The 21,415-nt window shown below is 38.2% G+C and overlaps 1 protein-coding gene and 1 long non-coding RNA gene across 2 annotated transcripts; both read right to left on the reverse strand.

Moving 5' to 3' along the window:
- Positions 1 to 384: 384 nt before the first annotated feature.
- LOC148737464 (uncharacterized) lies at positions 385 to 21,280 on the reverse strand. The gene is made up of 10 exons (XM_088750406.1): positions 20,933 to 21,280; positions 18,252 to 18,514; positions 16,810 to 16,924; positions 14,243 to 14,365; positions 13,650 to 13,775; positions 12,619 to 12,744; positions 10,590 to 10,715; positions 4,411 to 4,536; positions 2,229 to 2,603; positions 385 to 967 (listed from the first exon to the last, which is right to left on the reverse strand). Exons 1-10 carry the CDS (start codon positions 21,003 to 21,005, stop codon positions 726 to 728), a joined length of 1,695 nt encoding a protein of 564 aa, XP_088606532.1. The 5' UTR covers positions 21,006 to 21,280; the 3' UTR covers positions 385 to 725.
- LOC148737465 (uncharacterized) lies at positions 14,613 to 16,497 on the reverse strand. Its single transcript, XR_015997092.1, has 3 exons — positions 16,313 to 16,497; positions 15,043 to 15,168; positions 14,613 to 14,735 (listed from the first exon to the last, which is right to left on the reverse strand). It is a non-coding gene; the product is annotated as an uncharacterized LOC148737465 (long non-coding RNA).
- Positions 21,281 to 21,415: the final 135 nt, after the last annotated feature.

The following is a 21,415-nucleotide window of genomic DNA, read 5'->3' on the forward strand; positions in this document are numbered from 1 at the left end:
TATAATAGCCCCCACCAACGCAGCACCTTAGTTTCTTCGAAAAGTTACCAACTTTATAAATCTCTGTGCTATGTTAAAGCCGACAGAGAGAGCGATCTATGTTCTTCCACCCAGATCGGCATCCACTTAAGACAATTCTGACCAGGGCGACACCAAAAGAATATCTTTCTTTTTGGCTTCTTCAGTTGCACTGAAACTAGTGACTAAAAGAGATTGAAAATGAATTAACAAATAGAGGAGCCTTGACCGTGCTTTGTTCTGTTTTAAAGCACGCAGGGAGCAGCTAAAGCATAAAAGAAGTGAAGGGGGAAACACGAGTCGTAGTCAAATTTTTCTCGTTACATCTTTATGATAAAGAATCTGTTGAATTCCCAACCCATTTACTTCAATTACAGAAGAAACTTTATTTCTAAAGCGAACAAAAGTGCGAATTTTACAGTTTGTTGGAATTTTTTTTAGTCTAACAACGGATTCAGAAAGTGAAAAGTTGAGTGAAATCCTGTCAAATTGTAGCTTATAAAAACAGACAAGTTTTTTTCACGTGACAATTAGAAAACAAACTACTCAAGTCGTGTGTTTGACGAAAGAACGCCGACAGGTGAGTTGACAGGAACAGGAAGATCGCTCGGAATGACAGCGGTGGAAAACCTGATTGCTCCAACTGATATGGCCTTCTACTCGACGCATCGATCTATCGGAAAGGATCTCAGAGGAAGCTCCTGACTCTACCCACTTGTGCGGCGGGGTGTAGTTTTTGGGGTGGGGGAGAAGTTGGTTGGTCTGATTATCATTCCACCTTTTGCAGCTGAAATTGGATGTCCTAGAGGGCAGTGGCATGAAGAACTATTGTACCACCATCCTATCCCACATCTCCCCACACATACATGCCCTGTATGGCCATTACTGTCTTCATCTCTTGTGGCAAAACTTTGCCCATTGGAATCTTTCAATGGCCCCCAATCGCTTCCTAGACAAATGAAAATAGAGAGATTTATACTAGCTCAATGAATTTACAAAGTTATTCTGCAGCTGCCTATCGATACTTTCCTAATTCAATTCTAGTAAAATTTTAGGTAAATATAATGACAAATTGGTTCTCATGGTAGTTGGCAGCTGAGTTTATACTCGTAATTTCAATTTCCTTTCCTACAATCAAACTTAACACCAACCTCGCTTAGATAAGCAGAAAGTTTTAATTGTATTTTCATTTTATTTTATAAGCTGCTCTCTTTTGACTACCATGGGTATATTGTCAATATCAAAGTTGTGAATTGTGAATCTGCTCTTTCATTTTTGGTATATGAATATTTCGATGTAAAACATTTAGCTTCCAAGAGAAGTTTTCAGTTTTTTTTTTTTAATTCTTATTTAAATACTGTCAATTTAAAGAAAAACAGAACCTCACACCAGCTCAATACTTAAGTAAGCACTTTTGTAAAGGTTATCCGATTACCAACTTGAGTAAGCTGGAGGTCATGTCAGTTGTTGGCCTGACTCAGAATTAAAAGTTTGCTATGGAAAAAAAGGGTTGTCTCGTCCTTGACGCCCGTAAAAGCTCACTCGAAGCGGATCGTCGTGTACCAGGGAATCGTGACGAGTACCCGTTCTAGCCGCGAGTCGCTTTACAGAGCTAGTTTCCCCCCCCCCCCACCCCCGTTGTTGTATTGACTTCCGAGAAAGATCAGTTGGTACGTCGAAAACGTATCGTCACAACGTAAACTGAGAAGGGTAAGTGTTTTTTATGACTCATCAAAGACCTAACCAACAAAGAGGTCTCAAATGCTAAAAGCAACTGAGCATCAACGAATTTTAGAGGCGAAACGACTTTTTCAAGAGTTCCTAGATACTTTTTCAAAACCTCAATCGCCGCTTCTTCTCTTACTCTCATCGCCTTTTTTTTTCGTTTCAGACCAGCAAGAATCTTTCCTCCCTTAAGATAGTGCATTGGAGATATAACAACAAAAACAACATCGCAAATAAATAACGATAACAACAACAAGCCATCGGCAATGATAAAAAAATAATAATAATAATAATGAAGAATATTTTAAAAAATTAAAGGAAAAAAAAAAAAGAGGATAACCAAAAGAACAGAAACCGGAACCCGAGGCAGGATAGTTAAGTCTGGATCTGAGTCATGATCGCAACATCTTTGTCCGTGAACAATGTACAAACTACAGAAAAATGGGTCGGCAAGATTTGTATTATCATAATAGCTTTATCATTACCTGACCCCTCCACCATCACTTTATAGCAAGCCTCCTCACTTTCGACTTCGAACTGGTCAAAATGATAATGAAATGAGTCTTTTCCCTTTTTCCAATAAACAACAAGTTTGTAATTGTCACTTCTTGTCAGGCGATGCACTTTGTCCAACCCGAGCCAAAAATTTTCAGATAGATTTCCAAAACCATTCTTGTAGTCAGTCCAGTTTCTGTCGAAGTCGATGGAGTGGCTTTGTTTCCTTTGGAATACTGTCCATCCCCCTTGGCCTCTGGTTTGGTTACAGAAAACATCAAAGGAACCTTCACCGTCAGGGTCAAATGTATAAATTCCATTGATATGTTGTCCTTTTTTGTACGCCTCAGCACAGTCCTTATAAACTGGAGAAAAATGTCCTTAAATCAATCTTCGAGAGGAAAACTAAAACTCTCTACAAATGTGTCTTTCTGGATTTTCTACACTGTTCTCGACTGAAACAGAGAGGTTAAGTATAGCGTTTTACCGTTATCCTCTTTAAAAGATGTTCTCATGCAGCAGTAAACAAAAAAAAAGGTTCGTTGGTCACGAGCAGGAAATTGTTTTCAATTTTTTTGAAGACTTACTTTAGAAGGGAGAAAGAGAAAGGTATTAGTTTGTCTCTCCTTTTTAATTGCGTCAAAAATCAAACAAAAAAATGCCTTCTCCGGATGGGACCCACACAATTCTTTCGCGCCAACGTTCATGTCTGAATTATTACGATAATGCATATAATATGTACTTATTGCCTGAATGGGAGGGCCGGACAGAAAAATACTTCCTTCCCATTTACTTTGCAATCAATAGGCATTTTATCATATGACCACTTGGTGTCGAGAATTTCAACCTAAATGGAGCACGATGGACAGGTATAAGCCGTTACACGACCACAAAAAAAAAAAATTCTGCTATTATAACTTTTCCATTATTTTTTAAATCACAGCAAGAAACTCCCCGTTCCCTGAAAAAGAGACTTTTTTTTCATGATGGTCTTATATGGGATTGCGTAAGAGTCGCCGGACGGTTCGTATGATTATTTACCGTTTGCGTAGACGCATGTGGTGTTTTTTCATTAATTTTTAAAGACTTTGACTCTGGCGTGGATTATTGTCCAAGGTTTAGAGTGATGCCAAGATATTATACTAAAAATTATAGTTCAGTTTTAATTTTTTATACCCAACGTTAAGTGTTGTCCTGACAAGTCTATAAAAAATGTCAATATGGTCTAAACATAAACAGTATTTTGAAATTAGCTAGTGTTATCAAAAAGAGTACTGTTGTTGGAGGGGCCCTCTCTTATTCTAGCTTATAGTCTAAATGTAGAGGCAGGGGTGCTGTTAACAGATAATTGATTGTTTTGAAAACTCTCAACTTCTTCATTTGCAGTACAGGATTTCTGTTTAGCAAAATCACTAAGGGATGCAAATTTCTGAAATGTTTTGGAAAACATTGAAGTCGGTAAGTAATTTGCACTGGAGATGTTCAAAGAAGCATCAGTGTTTGATTTGCTTGAGAATCTGATTAGGAGTTTAACATGAGAATTTCAATGAATTCGCTGGATGGAAATTAAATTGTAAGTGGTCTTTTTGTTATGTGACCGGAAAGTAGAATTGAAAGAGTTATCTGTTCATTTATCTATTTGTAAGGTGTCTTAAGTTTATAGGATTAGTTATTATATAATCTCGTGCTCTACGAGATTCTATCTTGGCAGTCGTTTCCAGCCCCGCGAAATGTAGATTTACAAACGCACTTGAAAGATCCCTTGTTATTTTCGTAAATGGAATTTCTATGGGTACAGTTGTGGGTATTTTCAGGGCATTCGTCAATGTCTACAATAAGAGCAGAAGCGTATTTATGTTCGTGAAAATCAAAACGCTATGAGAAAAAGAGCTATTTTCAAGAGTTTCCTAGCCCAGCAGTTAAGTTAAGTTGGTGTGGATTAAGCTCATTCAATCAGACAGTTTTATTGAAATAGTAAAGAAGGACTAAATTAAGAAAATAATCAAAGCAGTGAATGAATTTCAGGGTATAAACTATGGTTTTGAAAGCTGATTGACAGGATTCAGTCATTCAATAAGCAAAAATTCCGCTGGTGCTTGGTTTCCCTCAGCTGGTAGATACCAGAAATAGGGAAGCTAACTTGTTGAATAGGATAGGTTGTGAAGATTCTACCTTTGCAGCTGTGTCCATCTCCAGTGAATCCAGGTTTACAAGAGCAGTTGAACGATCCCTCGGTATTTAGACAAATGGCTTTGCCCTCGCTGCAGTCGTGGGTACCTTGAACACATTCATCGATGTCTGGAATGGAATCAAACGACCATTAAAATAAGTACGATCGACGGCAGGGGATGAGTTTAAAAATAAAGGCAGCATGTGACAAACGTTGTGCAAGGACTGACATTAAAATAAATCATATACAGAATGACAATGATAATGATAAAAAACAACGATAGAAAAAAAGCATATATATATATATATATATATATATATATTTAGTATAATTTCAGAGCTGAGCAAAGAGTTTCCAGCAATCTGATTGGTCGAGCGGTTCCTTATATGACGCTATATAAACCGCTCCGCGCGGTTTATATAAAATGTTAAACTAAAATGTTAATAAATGTTACTAAAATGTTATGATTTTAGAAATTTCTCTGTTGTTCAGCTCTGAAATTATGCTAAAACAGTTATTCGCCTCAGGTTCGGTGAATATTGTCGAACAATCCCCTCGACTGCGTCTCGTTGATTATTCGACGATATTCGCTTCGCCTTGTTTTAGTATAATTTCAGAGCTGAACAACAGAGAAATTTCTCAAATAATAACCATTTAGTAACATTTATTAACATTTTAGTTTTACAACCTTAGGCTCGTCTTGTGTTCTTAGATGCTACAATATCAGATCACTAGCAAGTTTATCAGCCTTCGGGGAGGTTAGAAGGTTTACGCACTCAGTTACATGGCAAATTATCGTGCTCTAAATAATTTGCATTACCTCTACCAACTGAGCTAACAAGCCAACTGGGAACTAATCATTCTCTTACTACGTAAGAAACCCGTGAAGTGATCATTCAACGTTTATAGATATACAAAAAATCATATAAGTGAGCTTCGGTTAAAGAAAGGAGTATGAGAGCTATCCTCGCAGCAATGAACACTATTTGAGAAGAAATGAAAATAAGTCTTGAAAAAAATTCAGGCCTACACGGGATTCGAGCCCATGACTTCTGCAATACCAGTGCAATGCTCTACCAACTTGGTTAACAAGCCAATTGCGAGCTAGTTACTACTGCTTATGTAGTGCTGATTACTGCGAGGATCGGGAGGGGTGGGGAGGGGAGGGGGGGGGAAGAAGTTCGGGCGTTACATGCCCAAATAATTTTTTATTTATTTTTTTTTTTCTTTTTAACCTCAGCTTAACAAGGTTTAAAGGTGAAAGTAGATCTTAATTATGATTCTTGTGGACGAGTCTGAAATAGAGATCATTAAAGAAATAACGATGGGGAATTGTCGGGGATATGACTTGAATAATTATGAAAAATGGAAAGTTTAATTCTTGAAGGCAAGTAGGAAAATGTTCGGATGGCAGGATTCTTGCCGAAAGTGGTGAAAAAAATTTTATGTAACAAGCTAAAGGAGGATGTAAGTGGATACCACTGGGTGCTACGATTTGTTTCGCATGGAATATTATTCCTAATAAAATGAAATGACCGAGAACTTTTCTGAAAAACTCACTGGAAAAGGAAAATGAGATCATTGTTGGATCCAGGATTGTAAACATTGACAGTTTTATGAATAGAAATAGAGAAGTGTAAAGGTTGCCATAAAAATAAACATACTTTTCAGTAAACAAGAGATCGTAAAAATGTGGATGAGACTTTAATTCTAATCCAGCAACAGACGGTAAAATCAAAATAAAATATTCATCTAAACTTGTGAGAAAGATTGTTGATATTTCCCTCGATAAACTGTAAATTACAACTACGAAAAGACAAACTCGCATTTGTTAAGAAAGAATTGCAAAATTTGTTTTGTTTTCCATTTAAAATGGAAAGATGAAAGTTCACAGTTATGGCAGTGGCAAAGAAAAAAAAGAGAAAAGTTAAGCCAAGACTTGATCATACCTCTAGTCCCTCGAAAATCATAGAAATTCGCGAAATCCGTGACGACCAACAAATTACTGACGTACATGAAACCCTAGTTACCGCTGAGTTCGACGCTCATGACAATCTGGAAGACGTCAAAGCAAATTCCTTTCACTCCAAATTATTTTCACTCCTCCACTTCAAATTGCACATGAACAATAATTTTATCGGTCAATCATGGTAAATGCATGTGCATCGCCGAATGAGGCCTTCGATCAAGCCATCTTCTCGGAAAAACGACAAGATACTATCCAGACGTTCGATAGAAAGCTTCATCTTTCGACAAACATAGTCCAGAAGCTGGCAGATGCTGTTTTGTCTCATGTTACACTACAATCTGTGTACGAGAAACTCAACATTAACAGTCTCAATGGAGTGCTGGCATTTGCGCCCTCTGCAAAATCAACCTGTCATCATATATCGAATTCCGCAAGAGAATTCTCTCCGGAGTTCATTTCCAACTGTCGTAACGGTACGCAGTCTGAGTCTCAAATGATGACTTATTTTTCAGGAATGTGTAAAATCACAAAACAATGTGAATCCATCTTCAGGATAAACAATTTTTTCCGCGCTGAGGGCATCCATCGATTAATCGCGCGGACACGAACTCGTCCTCGCGAAAGTGAACCCCTGAGTCAGCGGTATCGTTTAAAACGCGTGACCGGATATAAAAGTGTGAGCTAAAACTGCAAAAACCGGAAATAAACCTTGCTAAGTTAATGAACTAATATCTCGAAAATTAGTTCGGTGACCTACCCTGATTTTTTGTACACAAATTATTTTCATCATTACGCATTCCTGAAGAAAATTTTAAAAAAATTTATCGCGTGGAAATTTTTTTACATTTTAAAACAGCATTTTCCCAAATAATTCAAGTTCTACCAGGTATTTTTTTTTATACCACGTATACAGGTAGAGAATGTGATCATGTTTAAGAAATTTGAAAAAAAAAAAACTAGGTCACCGACTTAGCTTTTGTGATAACTTTAAAAAACTGAGTTTTAGAGGGTCTTTTAGCCCTACTGTACTGTTGCCATGGAAACAGATAATGCCTGACGAACCCCCTAAACAGATTGCCCTAACATAGTGTTATGCATATGTCGAGTTATTATCCTGATGATAAGTTTGACAGTCCTGATATCTTTTACTGATTGGCGCTTGCTGATAATTGTGGAAAACGCTTTCGAGCCTCCTTAAAAAAGAAGGAGTTTCTAACCTTACTCCGAATGGTGGCCGGCTCAAACTCATTCTGACCACTAAGACAAAGCCATAGGATGTATTTTTCTTAAGCCATGCCATGTCAGGAGCTCAGTACATGAGTTTGCAGCCGACAAGCGTTATACTGTTCCGGGACAGAACTGAATAATGATATGCTACGTCAGAGGGTATGCGGTCAACAACGCGGGCTCAGGTGTCCCAGGTCTAAAATTTAGAGAAATCAGCGGAAAATAATAAGGGCTGACTTTTAAAACCGAGGAACCTTTTTTTCGTGGAAGGCACTTTCCTCTTTCCAGAGTTTTTAAGGAGAAAATTAATTTTTGAAAACTTTTAGCGGGTGTACCGAGTTTTTGGAGGTTGTTTCGTAAACGAAAAGTGGCGAGGAAAACGACACCTCGAGGCAACAGAATAGGAAACTAACCATGCGAACGACTCAAAATCCGTGTTTCTGCGGCAAAACCCAGCGCATGTGTATACGTTATTCAGCTCTGTCCTGTTCAGAGGCGTTCTTAAGGAGAAAGGAATACCGATGGATTGTATCTGTTTAATAAGATTGTGGTCTGCAGCATTTTACCTTCACATTTATGTCCATCCCCGCTGAATCCAGGAATACAAGAGCAGTTGTAAGATCCCTCGGTATTTGTACAGTTGGCATTCTCGCTGCAACCGTGGTTTTGAACACATTCATTAATGTCTGAAATGAGATCAGCAGACTGTTAAAAGAAATGAAAAAGCAGCGAAAGTATTTTGATATTCAGGCAACATGTACAAGTTGTAAAACTTACTCCTCGTAATACTGAAGAAAATACTAATAATAATGATAATACTGTTTTAATGCAATACTAAACCTTTATTATTATTATTATGCATTCGTTAAAATTCTATTCCTATTCTATTCCTAGTTTCTTGCTACATAAAAATAGTTTTCCATCTTGGGTCATAGACTAGATCATTTACAGGTATCTAGCTAAGAAACATATATCCTTCTACTGGGCAGAGCGCTTCTAACCTCGGCAAACCTTCTTCGCACTATTATAAACTCCCCTATGTTGGTCGATTTTCAAAACATCGCTCAGACTAAGTTAAGACAACTACTCAAACGTTATTGTATAGCTGATTAGATGTTAAGTTAGTTATAATAACGATAATAATAACAATAATAGTAATAATAATGAAAAAAACCTCTGTTAAACCTCAAATACTACCTCACAGTAATCCCAAGATTTGCAGTCGTTTTAAACTTGCATAGCTAAAGCAAAATAAGGTTTTACTGGTAAAATAATTACAAACTATTATCATAGTTAAACATGATGATAATGACGATGTTGATAATAAAATAATAACAATGATAATAATGATAATGATAATAATAATAATAATAATAATGATAACTATAATAATAATAATCTTTATTTAGTAATAATTTCCATAAAATCCTCTACAATACAAAATGTTAACAGCGTAAAAAACGATCCAAAATAACTCACTTTCGGCGCACATCTACTTTTTTTTTTTTTGTCAAATTGTTTGGAAAGCTATAGATAACGGAGTCAAATCTGAACAGATTCAAAGTCTAATAATCCGATAAGTAAAAGCATATATAAAACTATACAGAAAAGAGAACGGTGAATGGCAAATCTAGAACCCTATATACAAGGCTGCCAAAAATCATTCACCAGTGTCAATGGCTCCCTCGGCAGCTGCGATTTCAAAGTCACAATTATTATAGTCATAAGCAGCGCGTAGCTTCACCCGCGATCCTCGAAGGCAAACTAAGGTCGACCGAAGGAGGGCAAAGGATGTCTTTGCTCGGATACAGGAAATTGTTTGCGAGTATCGTTCCCCTTTCTTGGCGGCTATCAGCTCGGCCAATCGGCTGTGGTATCTTATGCATTCCATCCCCATCCCTCACGTAGTTGTAAATACAAGCGGCGTAAACGAGCCATGCTCAACATCCAACACTCTCCTTGAGTACCGCCGTTTCTTGTCGTTTTTATGGATGCGATAAGTCTGCTGCGGTTCCCGGTCCTTGTAAGACTCGGCATTAGGGTGGCAAACCCTCACATCGAAGAATGCCGAGCTCTGAGGATCCCAGAAGCCACGCGCCCGAACGTCCAATCTTGCGTCTTGTGCTCTATTAGACCCTCTGCTGAGTTGTTCTTCAGTGACGTCTTGGACCACTGGCTCGACCTCGACATCGGTACACACTATACTCAAAAGGTCGGCCTCGAGGTCTCTCAACTCATTATGCCGTTGGATAACAAAGCCCCCTCGTTTGCACTCATTGCGTGGTCTACTGTGAAGTTTTCCCCACACGCACACTGATGGAATGTCATCGAACGGCCAATCATAGCGTAATTTAACAGTATCACGAAACTCTCTCTTGCTGAGGCTGAAACCATGTTCTTGAAGGGGAAGAGCTGTGAGCCATACAGAGGAGCCTTTTTCTTGCGCTAGTTCTAGAGCTCGCTTTGTCTTCCGTGAAACAAATTGTTTTAGATTATCTGCAATCTCTGAAAGTTCTTCAGCTTTTCCATGTTTGACAGCCTGACGCCCTGACGCGATGAGGGACTCGTCAGGTAGTTGATGAGTTTGAGCCATGATATGTTCGACAAGAGAAGATGTCACCTGAATAGATGAGGCATGTTCACGTGCCGCCCCGTGACATGGGTTGCTCAAGCTCAGGCCGCCTAGGCGCACGGGAAGTGCTAGAACGTCTCTATCCAGTTTGCTACACTTGCGCCCTACGATTGCTGGTATAAGGACATGGGAAATAGCCTCTTCAAGTGGCTCTAGAAGATCTTGGACATCATGGAGAGTTCTTAGGAAGTACATCCAACGATGCTTTAAACCAAACGTGTTTGCGGCATAATAATGATAATAACCATATCAGGTTACCATTTATGGTGCCTCAGTTCGGCCAGTTGTAAAGGTTTTTTTAAAAGGTTCGCTCTGATACGACACAGCATCATGTTCTGAATACTATTCAGTACCTGTGCAGCTGTATCCGTCACCACTGAATCCTGGTTTACAAATACACTTGAACGACCCTTTGGTATTATTACAAGTGGCAGTTATATTGCTGCAGTTGTGGCTGTTTTGAGAACACTCGTCAATGTCTGAAATTAAATCAGCAGTCCTTTTCATTTACAGTACTAAAGAATTACAAAGAGGAGGGCATCAGTATTGGGGCTTCCGATGAAAAAAAAAAAAAAAAAAAAAAAAAGAAAAAAGAAAAAAACCACAAGGTGATGTAAGGAAAATAAACTTTAATCTCACTTCTAGTGTGAGAGGTGTGGTGGATCTAACATGAAAGTGTATAAAAAATAAAAAAAACCTCGCAAGTTACAATTCTCCTTTTAAGGAAAAATATCACTAACCTAAACTACATAATTATAATAATAATAATAACAGTTACATTACCAATAATAATAACAATAGCCAGGAAAGAAAGCCAACTGTGTTTGTAGCACAACAAAGCCACGAAAGTCATTTCCATTTTCTTTGTTTTAACAGTCTTCTGCCGCTTTTTGCGTTTCCATTGCCGACATTGTCCAAGAATTAAGAATTTAGTTGTAATTCAAGTTTCTTCTTACGCGTGATCGATGCAGGCAGTCCCGAGTGAGCAAGATGGGCCCATTTTGTCCGCTCGGGAGGTCAATCAGAACACAGAATTCTCTTCATCTTACCCACGGGCGCTGGAAGCGATGCAATAAAAGAGCATAATATTCCAAATAATATCAGATTCCTATTTACGGTCGCCTTGTCAGGACCAGCTCTATAGGTTTTTCGCGCTGATATGACAAAGCATCATGTTCTGAATAATATTTGGTACCTGTGCAGTTGTGTCTCTCACAACTGAATCCTTTTCTTACAAATGCACTTAAATGACCCCTTTGTATTGTTACAAGTGGCAGTTATATCGCTGCAGTTGTGGCTGTTTCGAGAACACTCGTCAATGTCTAAAATGAAATCAGCAGTCCGTATCAATCATGCTGATAAACAATAATAATGAAAAGGGGCTGAAACTTGGCTTCCAATCTGAAAACCACAGGTTGCTGTTAAGATAAGAGACCTAACGTCACTCCAACTGGAGGCTGGCTCAAACTCTCTCTGAGAAAGCCATAAATTGTACTTTTCCTAAGTCACGGCATCTCAGGAACTCAGTATATTAGTTTGCAATCGAAAAGCAATATACTAGTCCGGGATATTCCTAGGGAGTAGGAATACCAATGGATTGTATCGTTTGATAAGATCGTATTCTGCAGGGTTTTACCTTCGCATCCATGTCCATCCCCGCTGAATCCAGGATTGCAGGAGCAATTGTAAGATCCCTCGGTGTTTGTGCAGTTGGCGTTCTCGCTACAAATGTGGTTTTGAACACACTCGTTGATGTCTGAAATGAAATCAGCAGACTGTCAAAAGAAATGACAAACCAATAACAATACTATTTACAATAACAATAATAATAGTAATTATAATAATGATAATAAAGAAAAAAACTCGGCTTTAATTCAAATACTGCCTCACAATAATTCTAAAATATGCATTAATTTTAAACTTGCATATATAGCTAAAGCAAAAATAATAATTGCTTAAATAGTAATAAAAATAGAGAAAGAGTTAAAAACAGAAACAAAAACAAAAACAAAAAACCGAAAAAAAATTAGGCTCGCCCTCTTTTCCTTGAAACCACAATATCACATCTCCGTCAAATTATTTGGTTTTTATGTAGGGAGGTTGGTAAGTTTAATTACGTTCTAAAAATCTAGCAAATGACAATGATAATTATAATGATAATAATAATGATGATAATAGTAATATATAATACTAAGAAAAATAACAATACAGAAATAGTAAAAAATAGTTAGAAAAACAAAAAGCAAAAAAAAAAAAAACATACAAAATAGAGCTTGCCTTCATTTCATAGATACCACAACATCACATCTCCCTCAAGGTTATAGCTTTTATGTAGGGAGGTTGATAGATTCACGTACTCGCATTCTGAAGAATATGACATACCTGTGCAGTTGTATCCATCCCCTTTGAAACCAGGATTACAAGAACAGTTGAATGATCCCTTGCTGTTAGTACAGGTGGCGTTGCTCTTGCTACAATTGTGGATATTTTCGGCACATTCGTCGATGTCTTAAATAGAATCAACACACCATAATTATAATAATAATGATATACCATAATAATTATAATAATAATAATACCCATAACTATAATAATGATAACTCGGCTGCAGCGCTGGTAGGAGGGTTGGGGCGCAAGGAGGAAAGGAGACTTTAAAGCGTTTTATGCTTAAAAAATTTTGCAAACTTTGATGGTAAAAGTGAACATTGATTATGATTTTGAACGTGACTCCGGATGATAGACATCGCGAGTAAGGCTTTTTAAGTCCAAAATATACATTGTAATTCTCAGATGTAGATCTGTACGTTTTACACGCAAAATATCGATTTTTGAATAGTATGAAATACCTGAGCAGTTGTATCCATCCCCTCTCAAACCAGTGTTGCAAGAGCAATTAAACGATCCCTTGCTATTAGTACAAGTGGCGTTGCTCTTGCTACAATTGTGGATATTTTCGGCACATTCGTCAATGTCTAAAATAAAGTCAACAGTTGGTATCCAATACCGTAATAAAATATAACGATGGGGAAGTGTGGGATATCGCTACAAAAGCTATAGGAAAGTTGCTCCTTTTAAGAATTTCCTAGGTGCATCTAAGGCTCGTCTTAGTTCCATAAACAGACGAGTGAGATAGGTGAGTCCTCGCTCCGATTAATTTTATCCCAAAAGTACACGAAGACTGAATAAAGCCTTTTAAACCTTTTAAAGGTGTGCATGGAGTTTCAGAGTTTTATGGTTTTCTGCGTTGATCAAAAGCATTCAGTCGTCCACTAAGGAATTATCTACCGGAGCATCATCTTCTGAATCATATCAGGTTACCATTTATGGTGCCTCAGTTCGGCCAGTTGTAAAGGTTTTTTTTAAAGGTTCGCTCTGATACGACACAGCATCATGTTCTGAATACTATTCGGTACCTGTGCAGCTGTATCCGTCACCACTGAATCCTGGTTTACAAATACACTTGAACGACCCTTTGGTATTATTACAAGTGGCAGTTATATTGCTGCAGTTGTGGCTGTTTTGAGAACACTCGTCAATGTCTGAAATTAAATCAGCAGTCCTTTTCAATTACAGTACTAAAGAATTACAAAGAGGAGGGCATCAGTATTGGGGCTTCCGATAAAAAAAAAAAAGAAAAAAACCACAAGGTGATGTAAGGAAAATAAACTTTAACCTCACTTCTAGTGTGAGAGGTGTGGTGGACTCATGGTTGGTGCGCTCGAATCTGACTCTCATGGTGCCTTTCTTCACCCAGGTGTTTAAATGGGTACCGGCGAATTCAAGGCTGGGGGTAGCCCTGCATCCTATCCATGGGGAGATAGTAGTACTCATGGTCGCTTCATGCTACGGAAATTGGAGCCAAGTGCGGGTCTAATGGGCCATTTGGCTTGTAAACAGACTTTACCTTACCAATGGAGGGAGGATCAGACTTATTCTGACCCCAACGAGGAAGACATAAAATGTACTTATCTTAAATCATGTTATGGAATGCTCTGCTGTATTATACCTTGGCATTTATATCCATCCCCTCCGTATCCAGGATTACAAAAGCAGTTGTAGGATCCCTCGGTGTTTATACAGTCGGCGTTCTTGCTGCAGTCGTGGGTTTTTTTAACACACTCGTCGATGTCTGAAATGAAATCAACGAACCATAGTCATGATTGTTATCTTCAAAAGAAGAAGGTGGGTGGGGGAGGGGTATTGCTAATTTGCAAGGGAAAACTCACACTGCCGCATGTTAATCCAGATCTGCAGGAAGAAAGGCTTAATAGTTGAAATCTGATAGTCGAAATACCTTAAAATTAAGATTTTATAACGCGAATTCCTACCATAGGTTAGTTAGGATTAGGCATCATGCTCTGAACAATGGTCATTACCTGTGCAATTGTTCATATCCCCGCTAAATCCAGGATTACAAGAGCAGTTGTAAGATCCCTCTGTATTTGTGCAGTTGGTGTTCTTGCTGCAGTTGTGGGTATTTGTAACACACTCGTCGATGTCTGAAATAAAGTCAATGGATCGTACCCATGATTGTTTTCATCTCAAACAAGGAGGGAATTGAAATCAAAGAGCCATACCCATGGTTGTTATCATCAAAAGGAGGAGGGGATGGGGAAGGGAGGGGGGGGGTTGCTAATTTGCAATGGAAAACCAAGTCTGCTGTATGTTAATCCAGTTCTGACGGGAGAAAAGCTAAATTATCCTAAATATGATACTCGAATTTCCTCATAATTAGTATTATAAAACGCATGTTTCCACCATAGGTTAATTTAGACTATGCATCATGCTCTGAACAATATTTATTACCTGTACAATTGTCGATATCCCCGCTGAATCCAGGATTACAAATGCACTTGAACGATCCTTTGGTATTTTCACAAGTAGCATTTTTATCACTACAGCTGTCGGTATTCATAACACACTCGTTGATGTCTGAAATAGAATCGACAGAACTATGACCAAATACTAAAGAATTAATGTGGTACGAGGGTAGTGATGTAAAGTGTTATGCAATTTCTCTTTAGAGGCGTGTGATGAATACGGATACGAGAGTTCAAGTCCATTGCTTTACTTTTCCACCGAAATAGGTCTTGATGAAAATGACCTGGGCTCCTAATAATATCGATTAAAGCGGGAAAGATGGGCCTCTTGCCCATTGTGATCCCAATGCGTGAATCCCAATGCGTGAATCAAAGTTACCGAGTTGGTGTTTTTTAATTGTTTCGGCCATGAAGACGCAAAAAGCGGGAGGAGACAGTCAAAACAAAGAAGACACAAAAGACTTTTGTGGGTTTATCGTGCTACAAGAACAATTGGTTTCCATTCCTGACTCTTAAGAAAGACAATTCATTCTTGATTCTGATAAAGCGAAACATTTTTACCATACGATAAATCCTTTATTGCCCAAGCTTGTTTGGTCAATATGCCCGGACGTTAGCCCCATTTTGTTCGTTTTAATGGATCTTGAGTTCGTCTCAGGACATAAAGCGCAAAAAAATGAACCCGACCAATCCTAGCAGTATGCAGGACGCGTGTCATATATGGACTCCGCTCACCACAGAGTCTCTGTGGCTCAGTGATCTGAGGTTTGATTCCCCAGGCGGGCTCGCAATTTTTTCGTTGTCCCACGCTCGTAACGAGACAAAAAACATCTTTCTCTATGTCTTTACCGGGCTCAAAACGTACCACCTTTTCATTCCAATCTATTCTTGTTTTTCTTGTTGCCATGTTATCCATGAAAGTTTATTGGATCGAAAAGATCATGCTCTGCAGGATTATACCTTTGCATTCATATCCATCCTATCTGAATCCAGGATCATTACAAATGTAGCTGTTCATGTAAGATCCCTTGGTATTTATACAATTGGCATTATCGCTACAGTTGTGAGAAATTAGAACACAGTTGTCCATGCCCTAAATATAATCAATGGATCGTGTCCATGATCGTTGTTGTCTCTAGAAAGGAGGGGAGGGGAACGAGGGGCTAATGTACAATGTAAAACCAATTCTACCGCTTGTTAATACAGTTGTGTAGGGGGAAACTTTTGTTTCTTAGATGCGATGGCATGTTCTTCACCTATGCAATTATGTATATCCCCGGTGAATCCACGTTTACAAATGCACCTGAATGATCCCTTGGTATTTTGGCAAACGACGTTTTCATTGCTGCAGTTTTGGGTATCTGTTGCACACTCGTTGATGCCTAAATAAAGTCAAAATACTGAATGACATAGGTCGCAGGAAGTGGGGGGGGGAAGGAAATATGACGTGTAATGCTTTTTGTCACCATTGGTGTGTGAAAAAGCAAGTTAGAGCAAAAGATGCGGGGCTGTGGAGAGGAAAATTCGTCACCCCACTTTTCCCTGCACGGAATGCCTGTAATAGGCTGGAGTGACATGCCAACTTAAAAACACATAATGGGGCTCGCATGAGTTCCTTTCTGAAGAAAGAGCAATAAAATTAAAATTTCGTTTCATAAGTAGAGCCGATTTTGAATCTTAAACCCTCCGAAGGAATAGGCCCCCTTGTTGTAATAAACTGTACAAAATTAATTTTAATTATTTTAAGTCTTGCCTTTTTCACAATCGTGGCCAGTGAATCCAGACGCACATAAGCATCGATATCGTTTTCTTGTGAATCCCGACTGGCAGGTGCCGTGGTTTTCGCATGGGGATTGAGCACAAAAATTCTTATAAAATAAAAGGAAAAAAGGAAATGGGATGTCACAAGTAATTGCTCAATACCTTAACAGCATTCTCCGACATCTCCCCGAGAACTTGAGTACAAAAAAAAAAAAAAAAAGAAAAAGAAAATAAAAGAAATCTGGAGGGGGCGCCTGTAGATAGGATTTAAAGAGTATAGTCACGTTCCTAAGAACAGCATTTAGGAACTCCGGTCGTAGCTCAATTGTATCTTTCTGCCTGTTCTAAGCATCCCCTGAGCCATCGGATGGATCAAATCATTGCGATTGTTTTCCAGCTTCGAAAACAATGGAATAAAACTGCCTTTTGCAGAAATGCCTTAAAATGACCATTGCAGTTATCTTTGCTCACGAGAAAATTCTTTTTAGAAGCGTGGTTGCGCTTTCGTTAATAGAACAGCGATCAATTGTTTACTCAAGGCAGGTGAGCATGGTTCCAAAATGGATGCGACAAATTACTCGCTTATGTTAACAGTGTTAGGTGTCGTCAAGGCACTCAAAGATTTTTGTTTTTGGTAATTGCTTATCTACAAATGATTCGTAACGACGCTAGCAGGTGTTTAAAGTGCACCTAGACCCAAAATTTTTTTTTCGCTTAACGAAATAAGCTTATTTTTTGGAGTATTTCTGTGCAAAAATTTTTTAATTTGGTCAAATCTTTAATTCTCTATGCCCAGTCAAAATACGGAAAATCGGCCGCCATCTTGCCCCACGACCGAGTTTAAAGAAGAATGGCTCTAGCGGGTAATGTGACGTCAAATCGAGAACACGAAAGTCTGCATCTCACACATTTTCACTTGTTTGGGAAGATTGTCGTCGATATTGTCCGAAATATGCCGACTAGGTGTGTTGTATGAAGAATGTATGAAGCGCGATACCCTCTTGCAAATTTCGCACGTTGCTACATCCTTCTACAACACACTTAGTCGGCATATTTTCGGACAATTATCGACTACAACCTTCCCAAACAAGTGAAAATGTGTGAAATGCAGACTTTCGTGTTCTCGATTTGACGTCACATTACCCACTAGAGCCATTCCTCTTTAAACTCGGTCGTGGGGCCAGATGGCGGCCGATTTTCCGTATTTTGACTGGGCATAGAAAATTGAAGATTTGAGCAAATAAAAAAATTTTTGCGCAGAAATACTCAAAATAATAAGCTTACTTCGTTAAGCGAGAAAAATTTTTTGGGTGTAGGTGCACTTTAAAATTATGTAAAATAACAAATAATGGATGAAAGTATCCCTCAGCTCTCATGAATAGCTTAAAGAGAGAGAAGCGCGATTGACATTTAATTAACAGCTCGTCCATGTACCTTAGTTCCATGGTACACGTAGTTCGCTGCTTGTACCAGATCCTCATCATACTCTTTAGCCGTTGAGTTATTCAGTTCACAGTTGTGTGCTTCTGCTCCATTTTCTCCAAAATAAAAGTTAACACTAACGCAGTTATCGTCCAGGTAGCAACGATATTCGCACGTGTCCCTGTCAATCACACTGATATTTGCTATGGTGTGGTTAATGAGACGTTCTCCAACGAAGAACAGAGTCGATGGAAAGGCTAATATACGGCATTGATCTAAAAATACAAATCATTAAAAGTTAAATGGCGACAGGGGTAATGAATTTTAAAGGTCTCAGTTGCTGTTAAACTCGCCTTCCAAGCGCTTGGTAATTATACTGATAGATAGATAGATAGATAGATAGATAGATAGATAGATAGATACTTTATTACGCACAGAATTTATAAAGCTAAGTCACTTATTTACACATATTCATTAAGATACCAAGATCAAATTAAAAGTATTCTTTATTCTTTTTTGAGCCGAAAAGGTCTCTAGAAAAAGATTGTATGACCTCCACGAGCCAGATAAGTCTTTTCTTTCTTTTCTTTTGACCCCTGTTTCCCCAGCTTACGTCAAACAAAGTATATTTCTCTTTGTTTTTCCTGGCAATTACTTTCTGCGGGACACCTGAAACAACTAGCTTCACAGTTGATAAAGATGATACCGAAAATTGCAGAGTGTACCTTGACGAGCCCAAACCCCGAAGATAATTCGTGCTCAGAAAACTCAATAACTTCAAATGTTCAATGATAAAAGAGGCAAGAAATTTCAATCATGAACTCCCAACTTGTGCCCAATATTTCAAATCACATTTTCCTCACCTATCTTTAAAGTTACTATGATAACGCGCGCGTGCAAATCCTGCTTAACTTCTAATGAGCCACTCTGATGGAAATCTTTACGCAGGCATGGCCGTGTATACATAACACGACGTGTGCAGTTCACTTCAGTTGGTAAGTTCCCGTCTAGCTTAGCCGAGCTCTCTTTCTCCGATTGAGGTACACTGTACATCTTTCGAAGCTCAACAAAAGTAGATATTTGCATAAAAAAACAATGATTTTTAAGCTCTGTGAATAGACGAAAATAGTTTTGGAGTTGACGTTATGTTATCCCTAAACGCAGGACGATTTATGGCCGTAGCAAGAAATCTGAGCTTTCTTACCCTTCTTTAAAATAGTACGAAATATTTGAGTGTTGTTGAATCGATTACTTGTCTTAAAAGCTTACAATTTTCAACACAAACAAATTCTCGTCGTAAGTTCTAGCAAAAACTTATTAAAGCATGCTAAATGTATTTCGCAGGTGTTGTAACTGGGGGAAATTCGTTCGGTTTTCGCTTCCAAGCAGAAAATTTAGCACTTCCTTGTCAAAAGGTTTGGTCTTGGAATATCTCTTGGCTTCACTTCATTTAACTCTTATGCTACCCACGTGCTCTGAAAACTTCCTGCTGCGGTACATCCATTTTATGAAATGCATGCGCCAAGCACGAACAAATTCTTAATTTTGCATTGTGATCTTTATTTTGTTTTTGTTCTCATTATCCATATCGAATAAACTTGGTTTAGATAAAACGTGTCCATGATGATTTGATAAAAACCCTCGGAAACCGCCATTGAAGATTAAAATCTCCCCATCGCTTCATTGTGCATAAATTTTGATTGAATTATGAAAATGCACTAATAAAGAGTTGCTAAATAAAACTAATTTCAGTATGTTCATGGTTAGACATCCATATCATCTATCTCTTAGCCACCTGTCGAGTGAGAAGTTTTGATGTTCTCGCTCATTCGCAGTCAGCATTCCTTTTGCATTATTGGAAACATAATTACTCTGCCTGCATTTCAACAACTTTCTCGCTGTTTTTATAAGCTTTGAAAAAACTTACTCATTACGCTTCCAAAAATTGCGTAATTCTGTATGTACATAACACAGGAAGGCTGCTATGACGGAGATAATATGCCTCGAATACCGAGTTCTAAAAATTAGAAGACACTCGTTTTGGTATATGTTTAACACCTGTCGGCAATATGTTTTCGAGGTGTATAAATTTTTACTACGAGAATTTTCTGCAATTAAAAACAAATTATGTCAACTAAATATGAAACCAGCGAATAATTAACTGCCCAAAGAGAGATTCTTATTCTACAGGAGAATGTAAAAAGAAGGAAGGCAATTGTTTGACTTAAAAAAAAAATATCCTCTCCAACTGGCTAGTTGATATATCAATTCTTATTTCCTTGAGTGCTGGGCTAACTTTAGGCTCTTCCTTCAGTTCGTGCCAGCATTAAAATAAAGGATTTGTGAAAATATATTCATTAATTTTAGATGACCTTGATAAAATTTTAGTGGACCTTTATGAGTGTCTGAAAATAATTCAGTAATTGCGGATGTTGTTCGGTTATAACTAAAAACCTTTGCAAGCAAATTTCACAAATTGTGAAAAAGAATCTAGAATAGTTTTGAATGAACAAAAGATAACAGCACATTAAAATAGACGATGAGTTTCACTACCCATTTTGTTAGTTAGGCCTCTATATACGAGAATTTTAGTCCTCGAAAGTATGCGTTTCCTTTGATATATTGCTTAGCTGAACAATTAAGAGCAGAATAATAAAGGTTTCTTTTCAAAAAATGCCAGCTTAAAAACATACCATCTGGGCAGGACTGAAATTGTCCGAGAGAAAGAACCACAGAGATAGGGAACAAGAGGAGAAAAACTCCCATGTCCGCGAAAAACAAGCTGAAAAGAAATCCTTTCGATGTTTTGGAGCGGTGGAGCAAACCGAAGAGCTTAACAGCAGTTTGTTGACTGAGCTGTACCACCAATTAAGGTTACACCTCCTAGAAACGTGTTAGCCAATCACATGTTGTCGTGATATATGAAGGATGTTTCGTCACCCGTCACAGAGACGCTGTGAGATTAATTAATGTGTGCTTAAACAGTAAACTTGGTTACTATTCTCCTCAGGCAGTTATTTCCACCTTTCATTCTCTATCCGGACCAACACTAAAGGTCTTAAAACAAGTGCAGTGAGAAGAATTTGCTACCTTTCTATAACGTCAAAAATGGTTAGATACTCTAGTCTTCTCAGATAGGGACTAATAAATGGGGGTCCCGTCTCCTGCAGGGTTAG

The sequence above is a fragment of the Stylophora pistillata genome, chromosome 2 (genome assembly GCF_964205215.1).
Source record: "Stylophora pistillata chromosome 2, jaStyPist1.2, whole genome shotgun sequence".
NCBI lineage: Eukaryota > Metazoa > Cnidaria > Anthozoa > Scleractinia > Pocilloporidae > Stylophora > Stylophora pistillata.

What these genes read in the sequence shown, in the direction of transcription:
- LOC148737464 (XM_088750406.1), bottom strand. Translation starts at nt 21,005, where the DNA reads ATGGGAGTTTTTCTCCTCTTGTTCCCTATCTCTGTGGTTCTTTCTCTC. An exon ending in TGGCCACGATTGTGAAAAAG is followed by an intron (nt 14,366 to 16,809) that starts GCAAGACTTAAA and finishes ATTTCATTTCAG; the next exon opens with ACATCGACGAGTGTGTTAAA. An exon ending in AGTGATGGTGGAGGGGTCAG is followed by an intron (nt 968 to 2,228) that starts GTAATGATAAAG and finishes TCATTTGTCTAG; the next exon opens with GAAGCGATTGGGGGCCATTG.